Raw genomic sequence first — 23,166 nt, forward strand, 5'->3', positions numbered from 1 at the left:
ATGGTCACTTTCAATTTTTACTGTTTCGACTCCCATAGACTTCAAAGGGATTCGGCCCAATTCTAATAAACAGACACATCAGGGATCGATCAGTGATCCATCACTGTCTTCTGCTCTTTGCAATGGATACAGCACCAAATACTGTGAGAACCACCAGCAGGGATATACCCACACATAAGGCAATAACCCTTCCATTGGACATGCCTCTGCTAACTTCAGATGACTCTCCAGACAGCCCTGCATAAAGGAAACACAACATGATTATGATCTGTCAACTGAAATGGTCAATATGTATTTCTTCTTCTTAGATTAATTGGCCAGGAATATTTGTTATCACTGCCATGTTTATTTAAAGCAGACTAGGTCGGCTAACTGGTCTTTTGGCAAACAAATAAGTTTGCTAATGTAAGTAAGGTATATACTTTTTCCAAAGATCCCTGGCATTCCTGGACCCCTGGACCTCTGTACCACTACTATGTCTTGTAGTGATATAGAAATTGGCAGAAGGAACATCAGAGCAGAGAGGGGTCAAAGAATTTGACACTCCTGGACAGGGGCGTTTCTAGGTGGCAAAAATACCAGGGGCTTCAGCCCGAAGTCCAAAGCCGGAAACCGGGGGGGGGGGGGGGGTGGTGTATGGAACGCAGGCTTTTTTTGGCTGGCCCGTGACCTACATACACTGATGGTAGTGACCTACATGCACTGACCTACCTACATACACTGATGGTAGTGACCTACATGCACTGACCTACCTAACCTACATACACTGACCTACCTGACCTACATACATTGATGGTAGTGACCTACATACACTGACCTACGTACACTAACCTACCTGACCTACCTACTCTGGCCTACATACACTGACGGTAGTGACCTAAATACACTGACCTACATACACTGATGGTAGTGACCTACATACACTGACCTACCTACATACACCGATGGTAGTGACCTACATGCACTGACCTACCTAACCTACATACACTGACCTACCTGACCTACATGCATTGACGGTAGTGACCTACATACACTGACCTACATACACTAACCTACCTGACCTACCTACTCTGGCCTACATACACTGACATTAGTGACCTACATACACTGACCTACATAATTAACGGTAGTGACCTACATACACTGACCTACCTGACCTACCCTACACTGACCTACCTACACTGACAGTAGTGACCTATATACACTGACCTACATACACTGACATTTACATACACATTACACTGTCTGACTGTCCTACCTCAGCTCAGCGTTGTCACAGCAGGCACAGGCAGGCCAGGCAGTCAGTCATTCCGTCAGAGGAGGTGGAGAGGAGAGCCGAGGAGCCCAGAGGGTATGAGAGCTGAGGAGCTGCCCTGAAGGAGAACCTGAGGAGAGCCACCCACCCGAGCGGGGATGTCGCGTGGCGGCCGCATTGTAAGACCCACCTTCTGGAGCCTGCAACACATATGATGGTCGTCAAATGTCCCACAGTCGCGGCATTGGACTAGTGGGATGTCCATCATAGGCGTTGCGCAGACTCCAGAAGGCAGGACCTGCTATGGCACTCGGTAAGTCGGTAGGACTCGGTCACATTCAGCGGCGCTTCGGATCAGATTGGTCCCGGCGCTCGCAGCTCACTCGGGGCTAACAATGGAGCCCTGCCATTATGAAACTCTGGGCTTTTTGGGGTCACATTCGGGACTTCAGCCCCCCCTAGCCACCCCCTCCGACACCCCTGCTCCTGGAAGTGTCAAGATTAATCAAGTCTTGGTTTCTCTTCGATTCAGACATAGACTGTTGGCATGGATAGTGAGAAAGGCGAGTATAAAAGATGAATTCTGGGCATGGCAATAATTACATTGGTATAGTTTGGACCAGCGTATGTATGCCATACCGGTGGGATTCTGTGGAATCTGGAAATTACTTTAAGGCAACACCAGCTTCCACTTCCACTAGCTTCTGGGTCCAGTGCTGAAAGATTGCCCTGATGCCCTATGAACACAAAAGTTTGCTCATGCTGCACAGGCGCCATTCAGGGAACACTTTGCATTTTCTCAATGCTAAGTGCCTACTAGAGTGATTTCCAAATTCTTCGGGTTCCCAGAGGTATGGCACATCCATGTTTACAATTTGGACTAATGTACAGTTCCTTGAAAAAAATATTAATTAAAAAATGTGCCCCATAAAAAGAAGACAGTTCAAGCTGAAGATAAGGTATAACAATTTTTACATAGATACAGTGCAAGGTGGTTCTAGAAGTATTGACTCAGTGGTGCTGAATACAAATGCACGCCACACTTTTTGCATATTTATTTGTAAATAACTTTGAAAATCATGCATAATTTTCCTTCCACTTCACAATTATGTGCCACTTTGTGTTGGTCTATCACATAAAATCCCAATAAAATACATTTAGCTTTTTGGTTGTAACATGACAAAATGTGGAAAATTTGAAGGGGTGTGAATACTTTTTCAAGGCACTGTATCTACAGTATGTAAAAATTATTATATCTAAACTTCAGCTTTAACTGTCTTCTTTTCATGGGGCACATTTTTAAATGGTGAGAGTCTTTTTAACCACTTTAATACCAGGCAATTTCACCCCCTTCCTGCCCAGGCCAATTATCAGCTTTCAGCGCTGTCACACTTTGAATGACAATTGAGTTGCCAGGCAACACTGTACCCAAACAAAATGTTTATAATTTTTTTGAGACAGTAAGGGCTCTTTCACACGGGTGGACCGTTCAGGTCCACCTGCCAGTTTTTTAGGCGGACCTGAACAGGCGCTCCGTGCTCCTCTATGGAGCCATGGATGTCAGCGGTGACATGCCCGCTGACATCCGATCTGCCAAAGTATGACGAAGGAAAAACCTACTTTTCCATCCGTCTGGCGGATCGGGTGAACGCAAACAGACGGTCCGTGTTCATCCCATCCTCCTCATAGGAGAGAACAGAGAAAAGATAGGGCGGTCCTTGCACAGTGTGCTGAGCAAGCGGAGGTTCACAGGGCGGATCATTACTGATCCGCCCCATGTGAAAGGGGCCTAAGGCCTTGTACACACGATCAGACACGTCCGATGAAAACGGTCCGCGGACCGTTTTCATCGGACATGTCTGCTGGCAGATTTTGGTCTGATGTGTGTACACACCATCAGACCAAAATCCCCGCGGACAGAAAACGCGGTGACGTCGGGGCGACGTGGCGGCGATGATGACGCGGCGACGTGCGCGACTCAGGAAGTTCAATGCTTCCACGCATGCGTCAAATCACTTTCGGGCCAGCGGACATGTCCGATGAGTCGTACTAACCATCGGACATGTCCGACGGACATGGTTCCAGCGGACATGTTTCTTGGCATGCTAAGAAACATTTGCCTGCTGGAAACCTGTCCGCTAGCCCAGGAATCCGGTCCGCTAGGCCGTACACACGGTCGGACAAGTCCGCGGAAACTGGTCCGTGGACCAGTTTCAGCAGACATGTTCAGTCGTGTGTACGAGGCCTAAGAGTTTTCAATTGGTGGTATTTAAGTTCTTTTATTTTTTGCTTTTCTTTGTTTCTGTTAAAAAATGTTGTAAATAAGTATATTTCCTCCTTGACTGATGGACACTGATGAGGCTGCCCTAATGGGCACTGACAAGGGGGCACTGATAGGTGGCACTGATGGGCACTGATAGGCAGCACTGATGGACAGCCTTTATCGGCACTGATAGGTGGCACTGATGGGCACTGGCAGGCATCGCTGATGGGGCTAGACTGATAATCATTGCACTAACTATCAGCGCAGATCGTCCCCTGTCAGGAAAGCCGTGACTGTCAGCGTGAGTAGAGAAATGCTGATAACCGGCACTTCCTGTTTACACTGTGATCAGCTGTGATTGGACACAGCCGATTACATGGTAAAGAGCCTACATCATAGGCTGTCTTTTTGCTATAGGCTGGGCGGGATGGGGTTAGGAAAATAATAATTATTATTACTATTATTATTCAGGATTTATATAGTGCCAACAGTTTGCCCACTACTTTACAATATAAAGGGAGACTATACAGCTATACAGTGGAACCTTGGTTTAAGAGTAATTTGTTTTGAGAGCATTTTGATTTGCAAGCAACTTTTTTTTTATTCTGACTCGTGTCAGTGTTGACTCGCAAGACGAGCAGAATTCAAGCTAAATAGACCTGCAGTACCTCATTTGGCCTGAGGTACAGGGGCGCAGAAGCCGAGCAGAGCCGAAAATAGGCCTGTAGTACCTCATTTGGCCTGAGGTACGGGGGCGCAAAAGCCGAGAAAAGCCAAACATTGGCCTGCAGTGCCTCATTTGGCCTGCGGTACGGGGACGCAGGAAATGAGCAGAAGTGTTCTCCGGCCTTTTCGGCCGTTTCGGCACTCTCTGGCACCCCCCCACCTTTGGTAGCATTTGGTATTGCATCCCATTAAAGTCAATGCGGAACAAATTATTTTCGTTTCCATTGACTTCAATGGGAAAACTCGCTTTGATATGCGAGTACTTGGAACGGATTATGCTCGTAATCCGAGGTTCAACTGTAATTAAATTCAAGAGAGTTAGGAAGGAAGGCCCTATTCCTAAGAGCCTTCAATCAAATAGGGAGGGGCAAGTGTAACAAAAGCTAATATCTATGAGGGATGAGCTGATGGGAGAAATAAAAGATTGTTGTTAGCTGAAGGTATCACATAAAGGGTAAATGGTAGGTAAAACATTTATAGCAAATATGTTACAGCTAAAAACTGTTGTAAAAATTAATATGTACTTTAGTTTACAATTCTCTATTATTATTTCTAGTTTGTTATAAAACTTACTCCATTCTGCCATGAGTGGTGATGTCAGGCTGCTATGCGTGACGCTACAGGTATAGACATCATCCTGCTTGAGAGTGATGTTTAACAATAGCCAGGTGAGGTAGGTGATGTCAGGAAGAGGTAAGGTCACTCTCTCCATCAAACTCTCTGATATTGGCTCATCATTCTTGTACCACGTCATGGAGATGGTCTTGGGATAGTGCCCATATGCCTGGCAGTTCAATCGGTAAGTGGAATTTGTGATCAGCATCTGTGTCACTATTACAACGGGTGGTTCTGCAAGAAGAGATACATGGAATAATGTAGGGTTAAGTATGACCATAGACAGAATGCATTTTTAATCAACCCGCCAAAGATTTGATAAAGTCGTAAGATGATCAATTCAACCTAGAAAATGGTAAACAAACTGATTCTCAAATTGAGCTGTAAGCATTGTTTTGATTTTTAAAATTACACACATCTTCTTTTATCAAATTTTAATCAAATCAAATAAATGTTGGCCCTGCCAGCCTCATAGTGCAAACTTCCAAATTCCATTATCATTCAACTGCCTGCCGCAGTTGCGGCTGGTGCTCAATTTATTTTTTGGGGGGGGTGGGCGCAAACAAAAGAAAAAAAAACATCAATTGCAGCCTCACTGTGCCCATCAAACGCAGCTACTGTGCCCATCAATTGCCACCGCTGTGCCCATCAATTGTCACCACTGTGCCATCAAACGCAGCCACTGTGCCTATCAATTGCTGCCACTGTGCCCATCAAACGCAGCCACTGTGCCCATCAAACGCAGCCACTGTGCCCATCAATTGTCACCACTGTGCCCATCATTTGTCGCCATTGTGCCATCAAACGCAGCCACTGTTCCCATCAATTGTCGCTACTGTGCCAGCAATTGTCGCCACTGTGCCATCAATTGTCGCCACTGTGCCATCAATTGTCGCCACTGTGCCATGCCATCAAACACAGCCACTGTGCCGTGCCATCAATTGTCGCCACTGTGCCGTGCCATCAATTGTCGCCACTGTACCCATCAATTGTCGCCACTGTGCCCATCAATTGCCGCCAGTTTTCCCCCTCAAAAACCGCCAGATTGCTCCCCCCCGTCGCCCGCCACTTACCTTTCTTGGGTCAGCCATCCTCCCTCCACACTCCCTCAATGTCTTCTCCCGAGTCCCGCCCTCAATGTCACATCAGCCAATCAGGATACCGGTAACCAGACCCGGTGAACCTGATTGGCTGAGACGCGTGCCAGTGTTAACCAGAGAACGCACATCATGTGCATCCCCTGGTTAACTATTTGAAAGCCGATTAGATTTGGGTTGGGGTGGGCTGTGTGTGACATGACAGTGATCACAGCTTCCCATTACAGGAAACTGTGTTCACTGTCCTGTCACTGGGAAGACTGGGGAAATGTTTGTTTACATTAGCATTTACCCTTATTCCTCACGGGTATGCCCGCGGACATCGAGTCTGCGGGACTTGCTGAGCTCCCGGAGGGCGTGAAGGCGTGTCCACAATGCCGGCTTCTTAAAGGGGACATATATATATATATATATATATATATATATATGTCCTTCTGCCTGTCCGTGCCATGCAGTTAATGTAAATAGTCATGCGCTGGTCAGCAAGCAGTTAACCTGCCTAGCGGTGTTCCCGAGCGTGACTCGGGTGTTTTTTCCATGCTGCTGTCGGTAACCCAGAGTCACGCTCGGGGTAGCTGTGCAGAGCCTGCAGCGGCGCGGCTTACCTTGTCCCTGGATCCAGCGATGCATCTCCGCTGTGTGAGCGAGCGGTGTCCTCCTCGCTCGATTCACACAGTGACTTAAAATAATCAAACACCCACCTGTCCCAGGGTCCAGCAATGCGGGGGAACGAAGCCCCGCTCTTCTCCCCCTTCACAGCCGGGCACGCACTGCGCATGGCCGGGCAATCATCTGGGACCTGTTACGTGTTCCAGATGATTGCCGAGAGGGAGGGGGGAAGAGGTGAACTTCCTTCCGGTGCCGCAGTGCCCAGGCTGGAAGTTGGAGCTGCAACCCTCTTAAAAGAGGGTTTCCGCCCCCCCCCCCCAAAAAATTGAAAATGTGGCATGTCAGGGGGTCACCTTCTATGCATTAAGGTGAAAAAACATCCAAGGTTTACTTAACTGACCCCTCGAAAGTCCCACGCCGTGAATGCGATGGCTTCTCGGCTCATTCATTGGTTGATTGATAGCAGCGCAGCCATTGGCTCCGGCTGCTGTCAATCAAATCAATGACGCGGTGCGCCGGGGGCGGGGTCGAGTGATACAATCGGCGGCTATAGCCGCCGGCTGTATCATGGGAGCGCGCCCGCAAGTGATCCGCCTTGGGAGAGACCTTAACATGAAGGGGGAAAAAAAAACGGGAACCTTTAGTGTCCCTTTAACTGATTTTAAACCTAAAAATATAGCCCTTAACCACTTGCTTACTGAGCACTTAAACCCCTTCCTGTCCAGACCATTTTTCAGCTTTCAGCTCTTTGAATGACAATTGCACGATCATGCTACACTGTACCCAAATACATTTGTATCATTTTTTTTAACACAAATAGAGGCTTTTATTTGGTAGTATTTAATCACTGCTGGGTTTTTTATTTTTTCCTAAAAAAAAGTTTCATAGTTTGTCAAATTTTCCTCCTTCACTGATGTGCGCTGATAAGGCAGCACAGATGGGCACTGATAGGCTGCACTGATGGGCACTAATGAAGCGGCACTGATGGACACTGGTAGGTGACACTTATAGGTGGCAGTGATGGGCTCTTTTTGGCAGCACTGATGGGCATTGATAGGTAGTACTGGTATGCGGGATTGATATGCACCTGTAGGTGTCACTCTCCATGTTCGGAAATGATGTCCCTCTGTCAGAAGCCGGCGATCTAGTTTTTTTCCCTCACGTTGTCAGTGTGAGGGGGGAAAAAAACATTTCGATTTTCTATTTACATCACGTGATCAGCTGTCATTGGCTGACAGCTGATCACATGGTAAGGGGCCGTGGTAGGAAATCTGTGATCAGCCAAGTCTCATTGACTCAGTGATTACAGAGCATGCCCCATAGGGGTCATGCAGGCAGCTCATGGAAATTAAGGCCCATGCTGTAGCCATCATCCGGGTATAGCGTGGGCGGGAGGTTAAAGCAGACTTTCTCAAATTTTTTCGACCATAGAGAAACCCTCAAAAAAAAACGTTTTACTCTCAGGGAATCCCTGCTAGATGGGATGGAACTGATGCCTGTGGCACTGCTGAGGTGTTATGGAAGACCAGGATGCTTTAATAGCGGGCTTCAGCTCTTCTGCATTGTTCAGTCTCATGTCTCTCATCGTTCTCTCGGCAATGCCCCATAGATTCTCTATGGGGTTCAGGTCAGGCAAATTTGCTGGCCAATCAAGCACGGTCATTGAACCAGGTTTTGGTGCTTTTGGCAGTGTGGACGGGTGCCAAGTCCCGCTGAAAAATTAAGTCATCATCCCCATAGAGCTCGTCTGCGGAAGGAATCATGAAGTGCTCCAAAATCTCCTGGTAGACGGCTGTGGTGCCCCCGGACTTAATGAAGTACAGTGGACCAACACCAGCACATGACATGGCTCCCCAAATCAACACAGACTGTGGAAACTTCACACTGGACAAGATTCTCACAGTGTGTGCCTCTCCATTCTTCCTCTATACTCTGTGCAATTTGTTTATTTTCTAATTCGTTTTTAAACGAAAATTTGGAAATTTGTTAATTCCGAATTTTCGTATTAACGATTTTTTTTCCGAATTTTCGGACTTCTGAAAATTTCGAATTTCCGAATATCCGAATTTTCGTATTTCCGAAAATTCCAATTTTCGCATTTCCGAAATTTTTGTATTTCCGAATATTTCAATCTCCGAATTTCCGAATTTTTAATTTCCGAATTTTTAATTTCCGAATTTTTAATTTCCGAATTTTTAATTTCCGAATCTCGGAAATTAGGATTTTCGGAAATACGAAAATGTTTTGTTTTTTTTTATTTTCAAATTTTCAAATTTTTTGAACTTTCGAATATTCGAGTTTTCTCATTTTCTAATTTCGAATTTTCAAATTTCAAATATCCAAATCTTTGAATTTTTTATTTTTCGAATTTTCATTTTCTAATTTTCGAATTTTTCAATTTTCGATTTTTTCATTTTTTGAATTTTTCATTTTCTAATTTCGAATATTCGAATTTGCGAATTTTTTATTTTTCGAATTTCGAATTATCGATTTTCAAAATTTCGAATTTTCGATTTTCAAAATTTCGAATTTTTCATTTTCGAATTTTCAAATTTCGAATTTTTCAATTTTCGAAAATTCGAATTTTTTATTTTTCGAATTTTTCAATTTCGAATTTTTCAATATTTCAATCTCCGAATTTCCGAATTTTTAATTTCCGAATTTTTAATTTCCGAATATTTGTATTTCCGAATTTTCGTATTTCCGAATCTCGGAAATTAGGATTTTCGGAAATACGAAAATGTTTTTTTTTTTTTTATTTTCAAATTTTTTGAACTTTCGAATATTCGAATTTTCTCATTTTCTGATTTCGAATTTTCAAATTTCAAATATTCAAATCTTCGAATTTTTTATTTTTCGAATTTTCATTTTCGAATTTTCGAATTTTTCAATTTTCGATTTTTTCATTTTTTGAATTTTTCATTTTCTAATTTCGAATATTCGAATTTGCGATTTTTTTTTTCGAATTTCTCATTTTCGATTTTCAAAATTTCGAAATTTCGAATTTTTCATTTTCGAATTTTCAAATTTCGAATTTTTCAATTTTTCAATTTCGAATTTTGAATTTTCGAATTTTGAATTTTCGAATTTTGAATTTTCGAATTTCGAAATTTTCAATTTTTCGAAATTTTCAATTTTTCGAAATTTTCAATTTTTCAAATTTTTCATTTTTGAATTTTGAATTTTTCATTTTCGAAATTTCGAATTTTCGAATTTTTCATTTTCGAATTTTTCATTTTCGAAATTTCGAGTATTCAATTTTTTTTTTTTTCGAATTTACGATTTTTTCACTTTTGAATTTTCGAAAACAAAAAAACGAATTAAACGGAAAAAAAATGTTTTCGATTTTCCCGAATTTACGAAAAAATAAAAAAACGAATGAAACAAAAACAAATTTTTTTTTTTTTAATTTCCCAAATTTACGAAGAAAAAAAAAACGAAAATAACATAAACGAAAAAAACGATTTTTTTGCCAGTGCACATGTCTAGTTTCCAAATCAGATGCAAAATTTGCTCTCATCAGAAACGAGGACTTTGGACCACTGAGCAACAGACCAGGTCTGTTTTTCTTTAGCCCAGGTAAGATGCTTCTGACGTTGTTAGTTGTTCAGGAGTGGCTTGACAAGAGGAATACAACATCTGAAGCCCATGTCCAGGATTCATCTGTGTTTGGTGGCTCTTGATGCACTTACTCCAGCCTCAGTCCACTCTTTGGTAAAGTCCCCAACACTTTTGAATGGCCTTTTCCTGACAATCCTCTCCAGGCTGCCGTCATCCCTGTTGCTTGCGCTCCTAAAGTGCCCCTGCCCATTGAAATGAATGGGCAGTGCCGCCGAACCGCTGACAAAGCGCCACTGCAGTGGCACTTTGCGGGAGGTTTTAACCCTTTTTCGGCCACCAGCAGGGGTTTAAAGCGGGGGTTCACCCTATAAACCCCAAAAAAAAAAAAAATTCTTCTACCATAAAATCAGGCATTGTAGCGCAATGTAGCTACAGTATGCCTGTCCCGATTTTTTTATCCCCGTGCTCACCGTGTACTTGTACATCGAAGATACCGACTCCCCTCGGGGAATGGGCGTGCCTATGGAGACGGAGGATGATTGACGGCCGGCTCTGGCGCGTCACGCTTCTCCGGAAATAGCCGAAATAGGCTTGGCTCTTCACGGCGCCTGCGCATAGCCTGTGCGCAGGCGCCGTGAAGAGCCGAGACCTACTCCGGCTGTCTTCGGGGAGAGTGACGTGCCAGGGCCGGCCGTCAATCATCCTCCCTCTCCATAGGCACGCCCATTCCCCGCGGGAGCCGAAATCTATAATGTACGAGTACACAGTGAGTACGGGGGTAAAAAAATCGGGACAGGCATACTGTAGCTCGCGCTACAATGCCTGTCTCGATGGTAAAATCGTGTCACTGAGGGTGAACTACCGCTTTAAAGCACCCCACTAGCTGCCAAAAACCTCTGCAAAAAATTACGGTAAAGTGGCGCTAAAAATAGCAGTGCTTTAGCGCCGACGCAACAGAGGCTTAGGTGTGAAAGCATTCTTATGCATTTTTAGGCTACTTGGCTAAACGATGAAGGAGGATATCAGATGAAACACTTGACGGCTGTTACCATGGGTGGCTGGTAGAGATGGGTTCAGGCGTGTTTGGGATCCTAGTCCCATCCCACATGCCCAATCCCACCAGGAAACCCGAAACTGCACACCACTAATCACAGGCAATGAGACATTTCCCGGTTCACAGCTGCACAGACCAGGAAATGTCTCACTGCCTGTGATTGGCGGTGTGCAGTTTCAGCTTCCTGGGGGGATTGGACAGGTAGGGACTAGGATACCGAACACCCTGAGCCCATCTCTAGTGGCTGAATGTGATACTCGTTTTAATCCCAGCATCTTAAAGGGGTTGTAATCCTTATTGTTTTTTCAACTTAATGTATCCTATGCATTAAGGGGAAAAAACACCTTGCAGTGTCCAGTCTGTGGGCACGTCCCCGTCGTCCTTCTCTCCACGGAGTCCCAGATTTGATTGGCTAGATTGATAGCAGCGCAGCCATTGGCTCCCGCTGCTGTCAATCAAGTCCAATGATGCTGAACACGTGCACTCAACTTCTTTGGTCGACCATGGCAAGGCCTGTTCTGAGTGGAACCTGTCCTGTTATACCACTGTATGGTCTTGGCCACCGTACTACAGCTCAGTTTCAGGGTCTTAGCAATCTTATAGTCTAGGCCATCTTTATGTAGAGCAAAAACATTTTTTTTCAGATCCTCAGAGTTCTTTGCCATGAGGTGCCATGTTGAACTTCCAATGACCAGTATGAGAGAGTGAGAGCGATAACACCCAATTTAACACACCTGCTCCCCATTCACACCTGAGACCTTGTAACACTAACGAGTCACATGACACCGGGGAGGGAAAAGGGCTAATTGGGCTCAATTCGGACATTTTCACTTAGGGGTGTATTCACTTTTGTTGACAGCGGTTTAGATATTAATTGCTGTGTGTTGAGTTATTTTGAAGGGACAGAAAACGTACACTGTTATACAAGCTGTACACTCACTACTCTACATTGTAGCAAAGTGTAATTTCTTCAGTGTTGTCACATGATAAGATAGAATAAAATGTTTACAAAAATGTGAGGAGTGTACTCTGCAAGAAACTGTGGGCCAGATCGTCAAAAGGGATACGCCGGCGTATCTACTGATACGCCGTCGTATCCCTGTTTCTATCTTTGGAACTGATCCACAGAATCAGTTTCCAAAAGATAGGCAGAAGATCCGACATGTGTAAGGGACTTACACTGCCAGATCTTAGGATGCAGCACCGCATCCGCCGCTGGGGGCATTTCGAGTCGAAATGCCGCTTCGGGTATGCAAATTAGCACTTACGGAGATCCACGAAGCTTTTACGCTTCGTTTTTTCTCCGTAAGTATTAAGTTGCATGTGTAAAATTAGGGCTGCTTTTACAAAGTGTAAACTGTTTACACCTTGTAAAAGTAGACCCTTCTTACCCGCGACGCTGTTATTTTTTTTTTTAAAAAAAAATTTTTCCCGCCGTATCTTTTTTTTTTCCCAACGCAACTTTTTTGACCCGCGCGATTCACGAATCTCGGCGTAACGTAATTTCGCGCTATGCACGTCGGGAAAATGACGTCACGAGCATGCGCAGTACGTCCAGCGCGCCTAATTTAAATGGGACAAGCCCCCATTTGAATAGGAATGCCTTGCGCCGGCGGAATTTAATTTACACACCCGAAAATTTCTAGGTAAGTGCTTTGTGGATCGGGCACTTAGGTAGAAATTTTCCGGCAGTGTAACTTAAATGGGAACAGATAAGTTACTGCGGCTGGCTGTGGATCTGGCCCTGTGTGTGTGTTTGTGTGTATGTGTATATATATATATATTTTATTATTATTATTATTATTATTATTATTTTTATTTTTTTATTTTTTTTGAGTTGCAAAATGTCATTAGAATATGGACTTTTATATGTATTGCACATTGTATGTGATTTATGATATTAGAGTATTATATGGTGGTTGCACATAGCACATTACTTTTATTATTGCACAGATTTGTTTAGGTGTGTGTGTATATATATATAAAAGGTGGCTACTAATATTCTATGTAATGATGATAGACAATACCTCTCCTGTTAAATGTGCAGGTCCCCAGTGACAGCAGCTCGTGTATATGTGGAACACATATTTTGACCAGAGTGTTCCTTATTTCCTGTGTCTTGGTCTCATTCACATTTAACATATTAGTTAAGTACTGGGCTTTAGGATCTTCTGCAATCCAGCTTGCTTCCTTCACGTTAAAACTCAAGAATGGTTTACCATCATAGTGGTATCTGTATAATGTGTCAAATGTACCGTTATCATAGAGGACACAGCCATCCAACAACTGCAAGATATGGAACCCTAAAAAATACAAAAAATAATTATTATTATTTTTGTTTTTTTACTTTTGTTTTTTTTATTATTATTTATTTCTAATTAATTTATAATACATTTTCTAATTTATGTATTGCTGGCATTAATTTGCCAGTGTAATGAAATCTTGCAATTTTACCTGCTCAAAAAGGCAAGGATAAGAATGGATAAAGATAAAGATGGCAAACATAAGGTTCTTCTTAATGCTGCTTTATTCTTAAGAAATAGTTTGTTTCATGCATCTTTTTCTTTTTCTTTTTTGTTTAATTTATTTAAAATGTTGTCATGTCCTTTGCTGACTGATTTTGAATGAGATGGTCTGATTCATTGTAATCACCTGGTACACTCTCAGTGGTCTGTAGAGAAAGGCTGTCGTGGCTACATCCCTTTAAAGGATTTAGCTCTTGGAGACCATCCCAATAAAGATGTCTGTGGATATTACAGTGGAAAGGGAGGGTTATCGGTGTCTGTCCTATATGGTGCCACATCCAAATGAAAGTCAAAATAGAGAACTGGAACCCCTAACTGGACTTTTAAGGCACGAATGATAAACAAAAAGTATGTAAGGAGAATTGTAACTTATATAGCATTTATTAGAGAATCAAACAATTTGCCTAGGTTCACACTGCTGCGAATTCAAAATCGCGGTAAAATGCGCGATTTTACCGCGATTTCGCGGCTGCGATTTTGCCGCGATTTCGGCCGCAATTTAATGTAAATCGCGGCCCGAAATCGCAAAAAGTAGTACAGGAACTACTTTTTGAAAACGCAGATGCGGCGTCGCACTGATTAGGACAGTGCCATTGCCGACAATTGCCGCCGATTTGAGATGCGATTTGACATGTCAAATCGCATCTCAAATCGTTCCAAATCGTACCCAGTGTGAACCAGGGCTCAATTCAATAAAAAATTAGCATGATCGGAGGTAGACATGATATGTTGGTACATATAGATACAGAATTGCAGCTTAGCATTGTATGGTGTGGTTCACAGAGCTGTCCCAACGTTTCCGAGAGAAGTATCTCTCCTTCTTCAGAGGTATACTGCAAAGTCACCCATTACTCTATATTATATATAGAAAGTGGTAAGAATACACTGTATGATTTGTATATAAGCTATTTTTTTTAGTAATGTATAACACATCTAATACTTACAGCTATAGTGGGCTGTATGCTGTACAGGTCTCTCTGATCATGCAGATTAAAAACACGAACTGACTGCTGGTCCAGGTTGTATCAACGTGGCCAGAGGTGTAAGGGGGTAGTAGTGTTGAAAAACACCTGATAAATAAACAGGCTGCCCTCAAAAGAGAAGTGCTGCTGGAGCCAGTGAATTCCCCGGGCCCTGAAATATAGTATATACTAATTATGTGTGTTTGCATTGAAATTTTATCTAGTTGGTACTGGAGATTTATATAAAGTGTCTTACCGAAGTGTTGTTAGTTATCAGAGATGGCACTGCAACATTAGAATATATATATATATATATATATATATATATATATATATATATATATATATATATATATATATATATATCCATGTAAGTTATTTAATTAATAATTAACAAAAATTAGATCATAATAGATAAAATGTGTGTGGAATAAGTTGACATATTGTTAGCTTGATTCAGATGTTTAAATATTTACTATAGGGTGCAATGTTGATAAAATATCGCTAGATGGCGCTTGTAGCTGAGGTACCAGATTAATACAAAATCCTGTGTGAGGTTTATATGGTATACAGTGAAGTAAGAATTCACTGTATACTGCTTCCGGGTGACCTTTTATACATACCATGTCCAACTTTTCTACCTCCCGAATAACTGCTATGCTTATGTTTCATAGTTACTTACTGCTGATGCGTATATGTGTGTATATGTATGTGTATATATTTTTACATTTTTTATGTACTTCTTGCCAATGTATGTTAAATCTGTATTGAGACTTATTTTTCAATAAACCGTTTGTAAACAAACAAAAAAAAAAGTATTTATATGGTTGCTATAGTGTGCAGTGTTAATAAGATATCACTAAATGGCACTTGTAGCTGGTTGTGAAAAATAATAAGGAGATGTTTGCTACTCCACCAAAGTATGGTTAAATAAACAATTTAATGAGAGTTTTTTTTGTATATATAAAAGTCCATATATTAAATAATAAAACAATTCAATATTGAATTTGGGAATGATTATCTTGTAATACACTGTGTGGAGGAACAGTCATGTAGTCCAGGCTGGAACTGGAGCCTGAATGACTGCCTCCACTCTCATGTGTTATATACCACCCTCACGCCAATTAGCGACGCACGCTGCATGTGTAGCAGCTGTGCTCGCACGGCTGATGAGGGTGGCAATAGGCTAACGGGGAGCTGGCTCCCTGGGTTGTGTGTGGCGCGCACACACTGCAGTGCGCATGCGCACGCAGCGGGATGACGCGCCACGTCAGAGCCCACCGGCGCAGAGGCTCCCCGTGCACACAAGTGTATATGTCAGGTCGCCATCTGATGCTGCCAAGTGGTGGGGAGCTACTGGGCAGCAACTCTGCGCCGGGCGGCACCTCTTAAGAGTGTTTGAGGAGGGCTAAGGTGATTGATGGAAATACTAGTTCAAATTTTATGAAAAGGGTGCACAATGCACGGAGCGCCATCTAGTGGCAATAAATGGGATCCTGCAACTTGAACACATACAACACAACCCAGACCAGAAAAAGGTTGTGCACTATTTAAACAAATATAAAAAAGGGATTCGATTATCATAGTGTCTCTGTACACTTCAAGGACACTTCAAGGAGAAACACAATAAAGATCCCTCGCTTGCCCAATTCTGCGGTCTAGACTGCGTCTCCCCTCTTGGAGGGGTTCAAACAGGGTGAGAGACCTGTCGCAACACGAAACGCAGTGGATTTTTCTTTTAAAAAGTCAGTTTCCGAGAGGCTTTCGAATGAATAATTGAAGGTCTTTATATATTTCGAATTTGTCCAAATTGTAATTGGGGCAAAAATTCAACCCTTTACTCAAAATGTGAGTTTCAATAGGGGAGATTTGGTACGATGACAAATTCATGACATTTAGTTGTATATCTGTCATGTTGTCATCGTGGTGTAATGATGTCTCAGCTATAGACTTTATTTGTGTGTGTCCCCTGTTGGAGAAAGGGAGCGTGTTTGAGCTAAAATTTGCTCTAAAACAGAGGAATCAATAAGAGAACGATTTGGTTGGCTGGTAGGTATCGATTTATTGGAAGAGCTTGCATTCCTCTGCGTATATGTTTTTTAGCTTGTTGTACTTGTGTTGAATCTCCATGATACTGACGTTTGGTCCTTATGTTTCTTTGTCAACTCTGTAGAAGTTGTTTAAATAGTGCACAACCTTTTTCTGGTCTGGGTTGTGTTGTATGTGTTCAAGTTACAGGATCCCATTCATTGCCACTGGATGGCGCTCCGTGCATTGTGCACCCTTTTCATAAAATTTGAACTAGTATTTCCATCAATCACCTTAGCCCTCCTCAAACACTCTTAAGAGGTGCCGCCCGGCGCAGAGTTGCTGCCCAGTGGCTCCCCACCACTCGGCGGCATCAGATGGTGACCTGACATATACACTTGTGTCCGGCCGCCATCTTGCTCCTCCTTTGCACATGCCCAGTGCGCACGGGGAGCCTCTGCGCCGGTGGGCTCTGACGTGGCGCGTCATCCCGCTGCGCGCGCATGCGCGCTGTGGCCTGTGCGCGCCACACACAGCCCAGGGAGCCAGCTCCCCGTTAGCCTATTGCCACCCTCATCAGCCGTGCGAGCACAGCTGCTACACATGCAGCGTGCGTCGCTGATTGGCGTGAGGGTGGTATATAACACATGAGAGTGGAGGCAGTCATTCAGGCTCCAGTTCCAGTCTGGACTACATGACTGTTCCTCCACACAGTGTATTACAAGGTAATCATTCCCAAATTCAATATTGAATTGTTTTATTATTTAATATATGGACTTTTATATATACAAAAAAACATCTCATTAAATTGTTTATTTAACCATACTTTGGTGGAGTAGCAAACATCTCATTATTTTTCACAACCAGCTACAAGTGCCATTTAGTGATATCTTATTAACACTGCACTCTATAGCAACCATATAAATACTTTAAACCTCACACAGGATTTTGTATTAATCTGGTACCTCACTGCTACCCCCTTACACCTCTGGCCACGTCGATACAACCTTGACCAGCAGTCAGTTTGTGTTTTTAATCTGCATGATCAGAGAGACCTGTACAGCATACAGCCCACTATAGCTGTAAGTATTAGATGTGTGATACATTACTAAAAAAATTAGCTTATATACAAATCATACAGTGTATTCTTACCACTTTCTATACATATTATAGAGTAATGGGTGACTTCGCAGTATACCCCTGAAGAAGGAGAGATACTTCTCTCGGAAACGTTGGGACAGCTCTGTGAAACACACCATACAACGCTAAGCTGCAATTCTGTATCTATATGTACCAACATATCATGTCTACCTCCGATCATGCTAATTTTTTATTGAATTAATTGTTTGATTCTCTAATAAATGCTATATAAGTTACAATTCTCCTTACATACTTTTTGTTTATCATTCGTGCCTTAAAAGTCCAGTTAGGGGTTCCAGTTCTCTATTTGGATATTACAGTGGGGGAGATGACTGTGGATATTACAGTGGGGGTGATTGTGGATATTACAGTGGCGGTGATTGTGGATATTACAGTGGGGGTGATTGTGGATATTACAGTGGGGGAGATGTTTGTGGATATTACAGTGGGGGAGAACGTCTGTGGATTACAGTGGGGGAGATGTCTGTGGATATTACAGTGGGGGAGATGTCTGTGGATATTACAGTGTAGGAGATGTCTGTGGATTACAGTGGGGAGATGTCTGTGGATATTACAGTGGGGATATGTCTGTGGATTACAGTGGGGATATGTCTGTGGATTACAGTGGGGAGATGTCTGTGGATATTACAGTAGGGGATATGTCTGTGTATATTACAGTGGGGGAGATGTCTGTGGATATTACAGTGGTGGGAAATGTCTGTGGATATTACAGTGGGGGATGTCTGTGGATATTACAGTGGAGGAGATGTCTGTGGATATTACAGTAGGGGATATGTCTGTGTATATTACAGTGGGGGAGATGTCTGTTGATATTACAGTGGGGGGGAAATGTCTGTGGATATTACAGTGTACAGACCTACTGCATGGGGTGATTTTTTATTTGAGATGGGCTCTAAGGTTAAAAAAAATCCTATTAGAACTTTCCTTCAATAGAAGATATAATATCTCCACCTCTCCAGCACCCTCTGTCTCCTAACTTTTCTGTATCTTGGTTGTAGGTAGGTGCAACCTGGTCTCCATCCAGTAGGTGGTGTTATGCCACTGTACACATGGAGCGGTGTTTTAGGTTCTTCAGTTTGTAGAACATTTTTATAAAAGTCAGTAGCTACAAATACTTACCTGTCCAGGGATCCAGTGCGACTAGGGGCGACACAAGTCGGATCCCAAGTCGCTGTAGTGTGAACCGGCACTAAAGGAAAACATGGAAGACCGCACACCATAGAAGGCATCTTTTTTTATATGAAAAAATAAGTAAAATCCAAAAACAGGGAGAACAGTTAACACGTTTCACGCCTTTTTGTGGCGCTTAGTCATGACTAAAAAGGTGTGAAACACATTAGCTATTCTTCCATGTTTTTCCCTTTACATGAAGTGACTGCATTTGGTAGACATGTACAATTAGTTTATTTCCAAATTCGTTTTTTAACTCATTTTGACAAATTCGTTAATTCCGAAATCTCAGAATTTTTTAATTCGCGAATTTCCGAATTTTTGAATTTCCGAAATTTCACATTTCCAAAATTACGAATCTCCAAAATTTCCGAATTTTGGAAATGTGAAAACTTGAGATTTTGGAAATTTGGAAATTCTGAATTTGAAAATTTGAAAATTCTGAATTTGAAAATTTGAAAATTCTGAATTTGAAAATCGGAAATTCGAAAATTTGAAAATTTAAAAATTCGAAAATCGGAAATTCGAAAATTTAAAAATCGGAAATTCTAAAAATTCCGAATTCGAAAATTTGAAAATTTGAAAATTCGGAAATTCGAAAATCGAAAATGCAAAAATCGAAAATGTGAACATTTGAAAATCGGAAATTTGAAAATTCTGAATTCAAAAATGTTTGAATTGTTGAATTTCCGAATTCAGAATTTTTGAATTCTGGATTTTTGAATTTTCCAAATTCTGAATTTCCAAAAAAAGCTAAAAAACGAAGACAGATGGATCTGTGTGTTTACACACACAGATCCACGGTCCTGCTGTGTTACTGGGCAATCGCAGGTGCCCGGCAGACATTGCGGTCGCCGGGGACGTGAATCGGGTCCTCAGTGACACGGCGAGCGCTTGCCCCCTAGTGGCCTAAGAAAGAAAATACATCATATGACATCTTCCCAGAATGAAAGCCTTATCGTCCCGCCGTCATATAACGGCGGGCAGTAGGCAAGTAGTTAATAACAATATTTACTTAATGCTGTTCATGTTGAAACATTATCCCCCAATAGTTCGAAAAAGTTGACTCACCTTCAGTGTCATTCAGACCCCTTTTCAGCATCTGGAGAACATTTTGCATGCGCTGCTGCTCGTGGAACTCACTAATACTGGCATCCAATAAGGTGGACTTGGCTCTTCTAAACCATGGCACCCTGCGCTCTATCACCTCATTGTTACTGTCATACCAGTACAGTGTGATGTCATCAATGGACCTGGTCGAGTAGTAAGTCGGGTAGTAGTTGGTAATGTCATTGGTGACAGTTGTGAAGAAAAAATGTGAGTGGCTGTCTGTGTAAGAGAAAGAAAGAAAACATTTAACAGAAAAAAAAAGTAAATATAGAAAAGTCAGAGCTTATATATCCATAGTATGTACTGTACAATTCCAGGAATTGCTGATTTCCCTCTCCAGTGGGACATGAAATTCTGGAGGTGAATTCCATTGCTAAAACACATTTTTAGTACAGTTGAGAACGATTCAAATGACAAATTTGCATTTGCTGGAACGTGCCGCACCTGCATGCTAAACATTTGGCTTGCGGTTTTGGCACAGCCTTATCCACTTACATAGAAGAGTTTGACGGGCAGTCCTGTCTATACTGTACATCTCTGCAGGTAGCATTAAAATTGTGTATGCAACAAAGCTGCACCCTGCCCTCTTGAAGGTGGGCAGATGAGGGTGGTAAATGAGTGGATCATTCACCTGTTTTTACCGACACTGCCCAACTATGTGAAAGGAGATGTAGCGTCAGTGGCGGCTGGTGCTCAACATTTTTGGGGGGCACAAACAAACGAAAAAAAACCAAACATCAACTGCAGCCTCACTGTGGCCATCGATTACCGCCACTGTGTCCATCAAACGCAGCCACTGTGCCATGCCATCAAACGCAACCACTGTGCCCATCAATTGTCGCCACTGTGCCATGCCATCAATTGTCGCCACTGTGCCATGCCATCAATTGTCGCCACTGTGCCATGCCATCAAACGCAGCCACTGTGCCATGCCATCAAACGCAGCCACTGTGCCATCAATTGTCGCCACTGTGCCAATCAATTGTCACCGCTGTGCCATGCCATCAATTGTTGCCACTGTGTCCATCAATTGTCGCCACTGTGCCCATCAATTGTCGCCACTGTGCCATGCCATCAAACGCAGCCACTGTGCCATCAATTGTCACCACTGTGCCCATCAATTGTCACCACTGTGCCCATCAATTGTCGCCACTGTGCCCATTAATTGTTGCCACTGTGCCCATCAATTGCCGCCAGTTTGCCCCCTCAAAAACCAGTTTGTCCCATAAAATGCTGCCAGATTGCCCCTTCAAATACCACCAGATACCCCCCCCCTGCCCAGCACTTACCTTTCTCGGGTCAGCCATTCTCCTTCCGCGATCCCTTGATGTCTTCTCCCGCCCTCGATGTCGCTTCAGCCAATCAGGTTACAGGTTAAAGTTGGAATCCACCCAGAAGCCTAAACTGGCACCTGGCTCAGTCTCTCAGTGAGCTGCTGAGAGCCGGAGGCATAGACTCCCATGGTGGGGGTGGGAGTTTTTTTTTTTTTTAAGCACCTGATTAGAGTTAGATGCTAAGTCACTGCTGGGAGGGGGTACAGGGTGAATTGAGCTACTGAACCAGCAGAGGTCTGTCTCTGCTCACTGTGCAAAGCAGAGATGGGGAAATTGGGGTGAAAACTGATGTTTTCATATCCGATCCCCCAGACGAATGGAAAATAGGACCACTCTCCGTCTGGATTTTGCGTACTGGATCAGATAGCAGCAAATGTCAGCAGACATGTCACCGCTGACATCCACCGCTCCATAGCGGGAGAGTGCAAGCTCCATAGCGGGAGAGTGCAAGCTCCATAGGGGAGAGTGCAAGCTCCATAGGGGAGAGTGGAAGCTCCATAGGGGAGAGTGGAAGCTCCATAGGGGAGAGTGGAAGCTCCATAGGAGAGAGTGCCCTGTCCATAGGGTGAGAGTGCCATGTCCATAGGGGAGAGTGCAAGCTCCATAGCGGGAGAGTGCCATGTCCATAGGAAAGAGTGCAAGCTCCATTAGGGGAGAGTGCCATGTCCATAGGGGAGAGTGCCATGTCCAAAGGGGGAGAGTGCCATGTCCAAAGGGGGAGAGTGCCATGTCCATAGGGGAGAGTGCAAGCTCCATTAGGAAAGAGTGCAAGCTCCATACGGGGAGAGTGCCATGTCCATAGGGTAGAGTACAAGCTCCATTAGGGGGAGAGTGTCATGTCCATAGGGGAGAGTGCAAGCTCCATAGGGGGAGAGTGCCGTGTCCATAGGGGAGAGTGTCATGTCCATAGGGGAGAGTACAAGCTCCATAGGGAAGAGTGCCATGTCCATAGGGGAGAGTACAAGCTCCATAGGGGAGAGTGCCATGTCCATAGGGGAGAGTGCAAGCTCCATAGGGGAGAGTGCACGAAAGCCTGTATAAAAGGGCCCTAAAGGTCCTTTAAATTAACTTTACTCCAAAAGAATACAAATTGTGAAATGTATGACGTTTTACGTACCTGAAGAAACAATAGGAGAAGAGGGGAAAAGGATCACCGACAGTGATGTAAAAAGTATGTATCGCTCCATCATCAAGCTAATGATGACACTTTTGCTTTCTCGGAGTGCTATAGAACCAGATTATCATGTGGCTGGATCGTGAGGGTATTAATATATATTTCCCTCCTAGGAAGCCAATGTAGGTGTGTCCTGGCGGCCACCCACCAGACACAGATAAAGTCCCTTTTCAAACTAGAAGTAAATAAACAGCAGTCAGTAATATAAGGTTGGCTCGGATGGGCTGTTGTGGTTTTATCACTCTGGAATTATTAATTTGGCACTAAATCATTTCTTCTAGCCTGAGGTCTAGTACCACGTGGGAACACCATTCTTTATTTATTTATGTGTTCAACCCTTTCATGTCCATATACTTCTCAAGATGATAAAGAAGGATATCTTTTGTAACACGCTATACAAGTAAAGAGCATGCCCTGAAACACCCTAAGTTCCATGGACAAAAAAGTATAAAAATGGTTGGTTAACCACTTCAGACCCAGAAGGTTTTACCCCCCCCCCCTTAGGTGTACTTTTAACCAATA

The 23,166-nt window shown here is 43.2% G+C and overlaps 1 protein-coding gene across 1 annotated transcript; it reads right to left on the minus strand.

Annotated features, from left to right (window-relative positions):
- Positions 1-22,793, minus strand: LOC120914267 (major histocompatibility complex class I-related gene protein-like). The gene is made up of 5 exons (XM_040324894.1): positions 22,588-22,793; positions 20,098-20,355; positions 13,208-13,483; positions 4,818-5,093; positions 1-237 (listed from the first exon to the last, which is right to left on the minus strand). Exons 1-5 carry the CDS (start codon positions 22,658-22,660, stop codon positions 101-103), a joined length of 1,020 nt encoding a protein of 339 aa, XP_040180828.1. The 5' UTR covers positions 22,661-22,793; the 3' UTR covers positions 1-100.
- Between the last annotated feature and the right edge of the window lie 373 nt (positions 22,794-23,166).

Source organism: Rana temporaria, chromosome 9 (assembly GCF_905171775.1).
Source record: "Rana temporaria chromosome 9, aRanTem1.1, whole genome shotgun sequence".
NCBI lineage: Eukaryota > Metazoa > Chordata > Amphibia > Anura > Ranidae > Rana > Rana temporaria.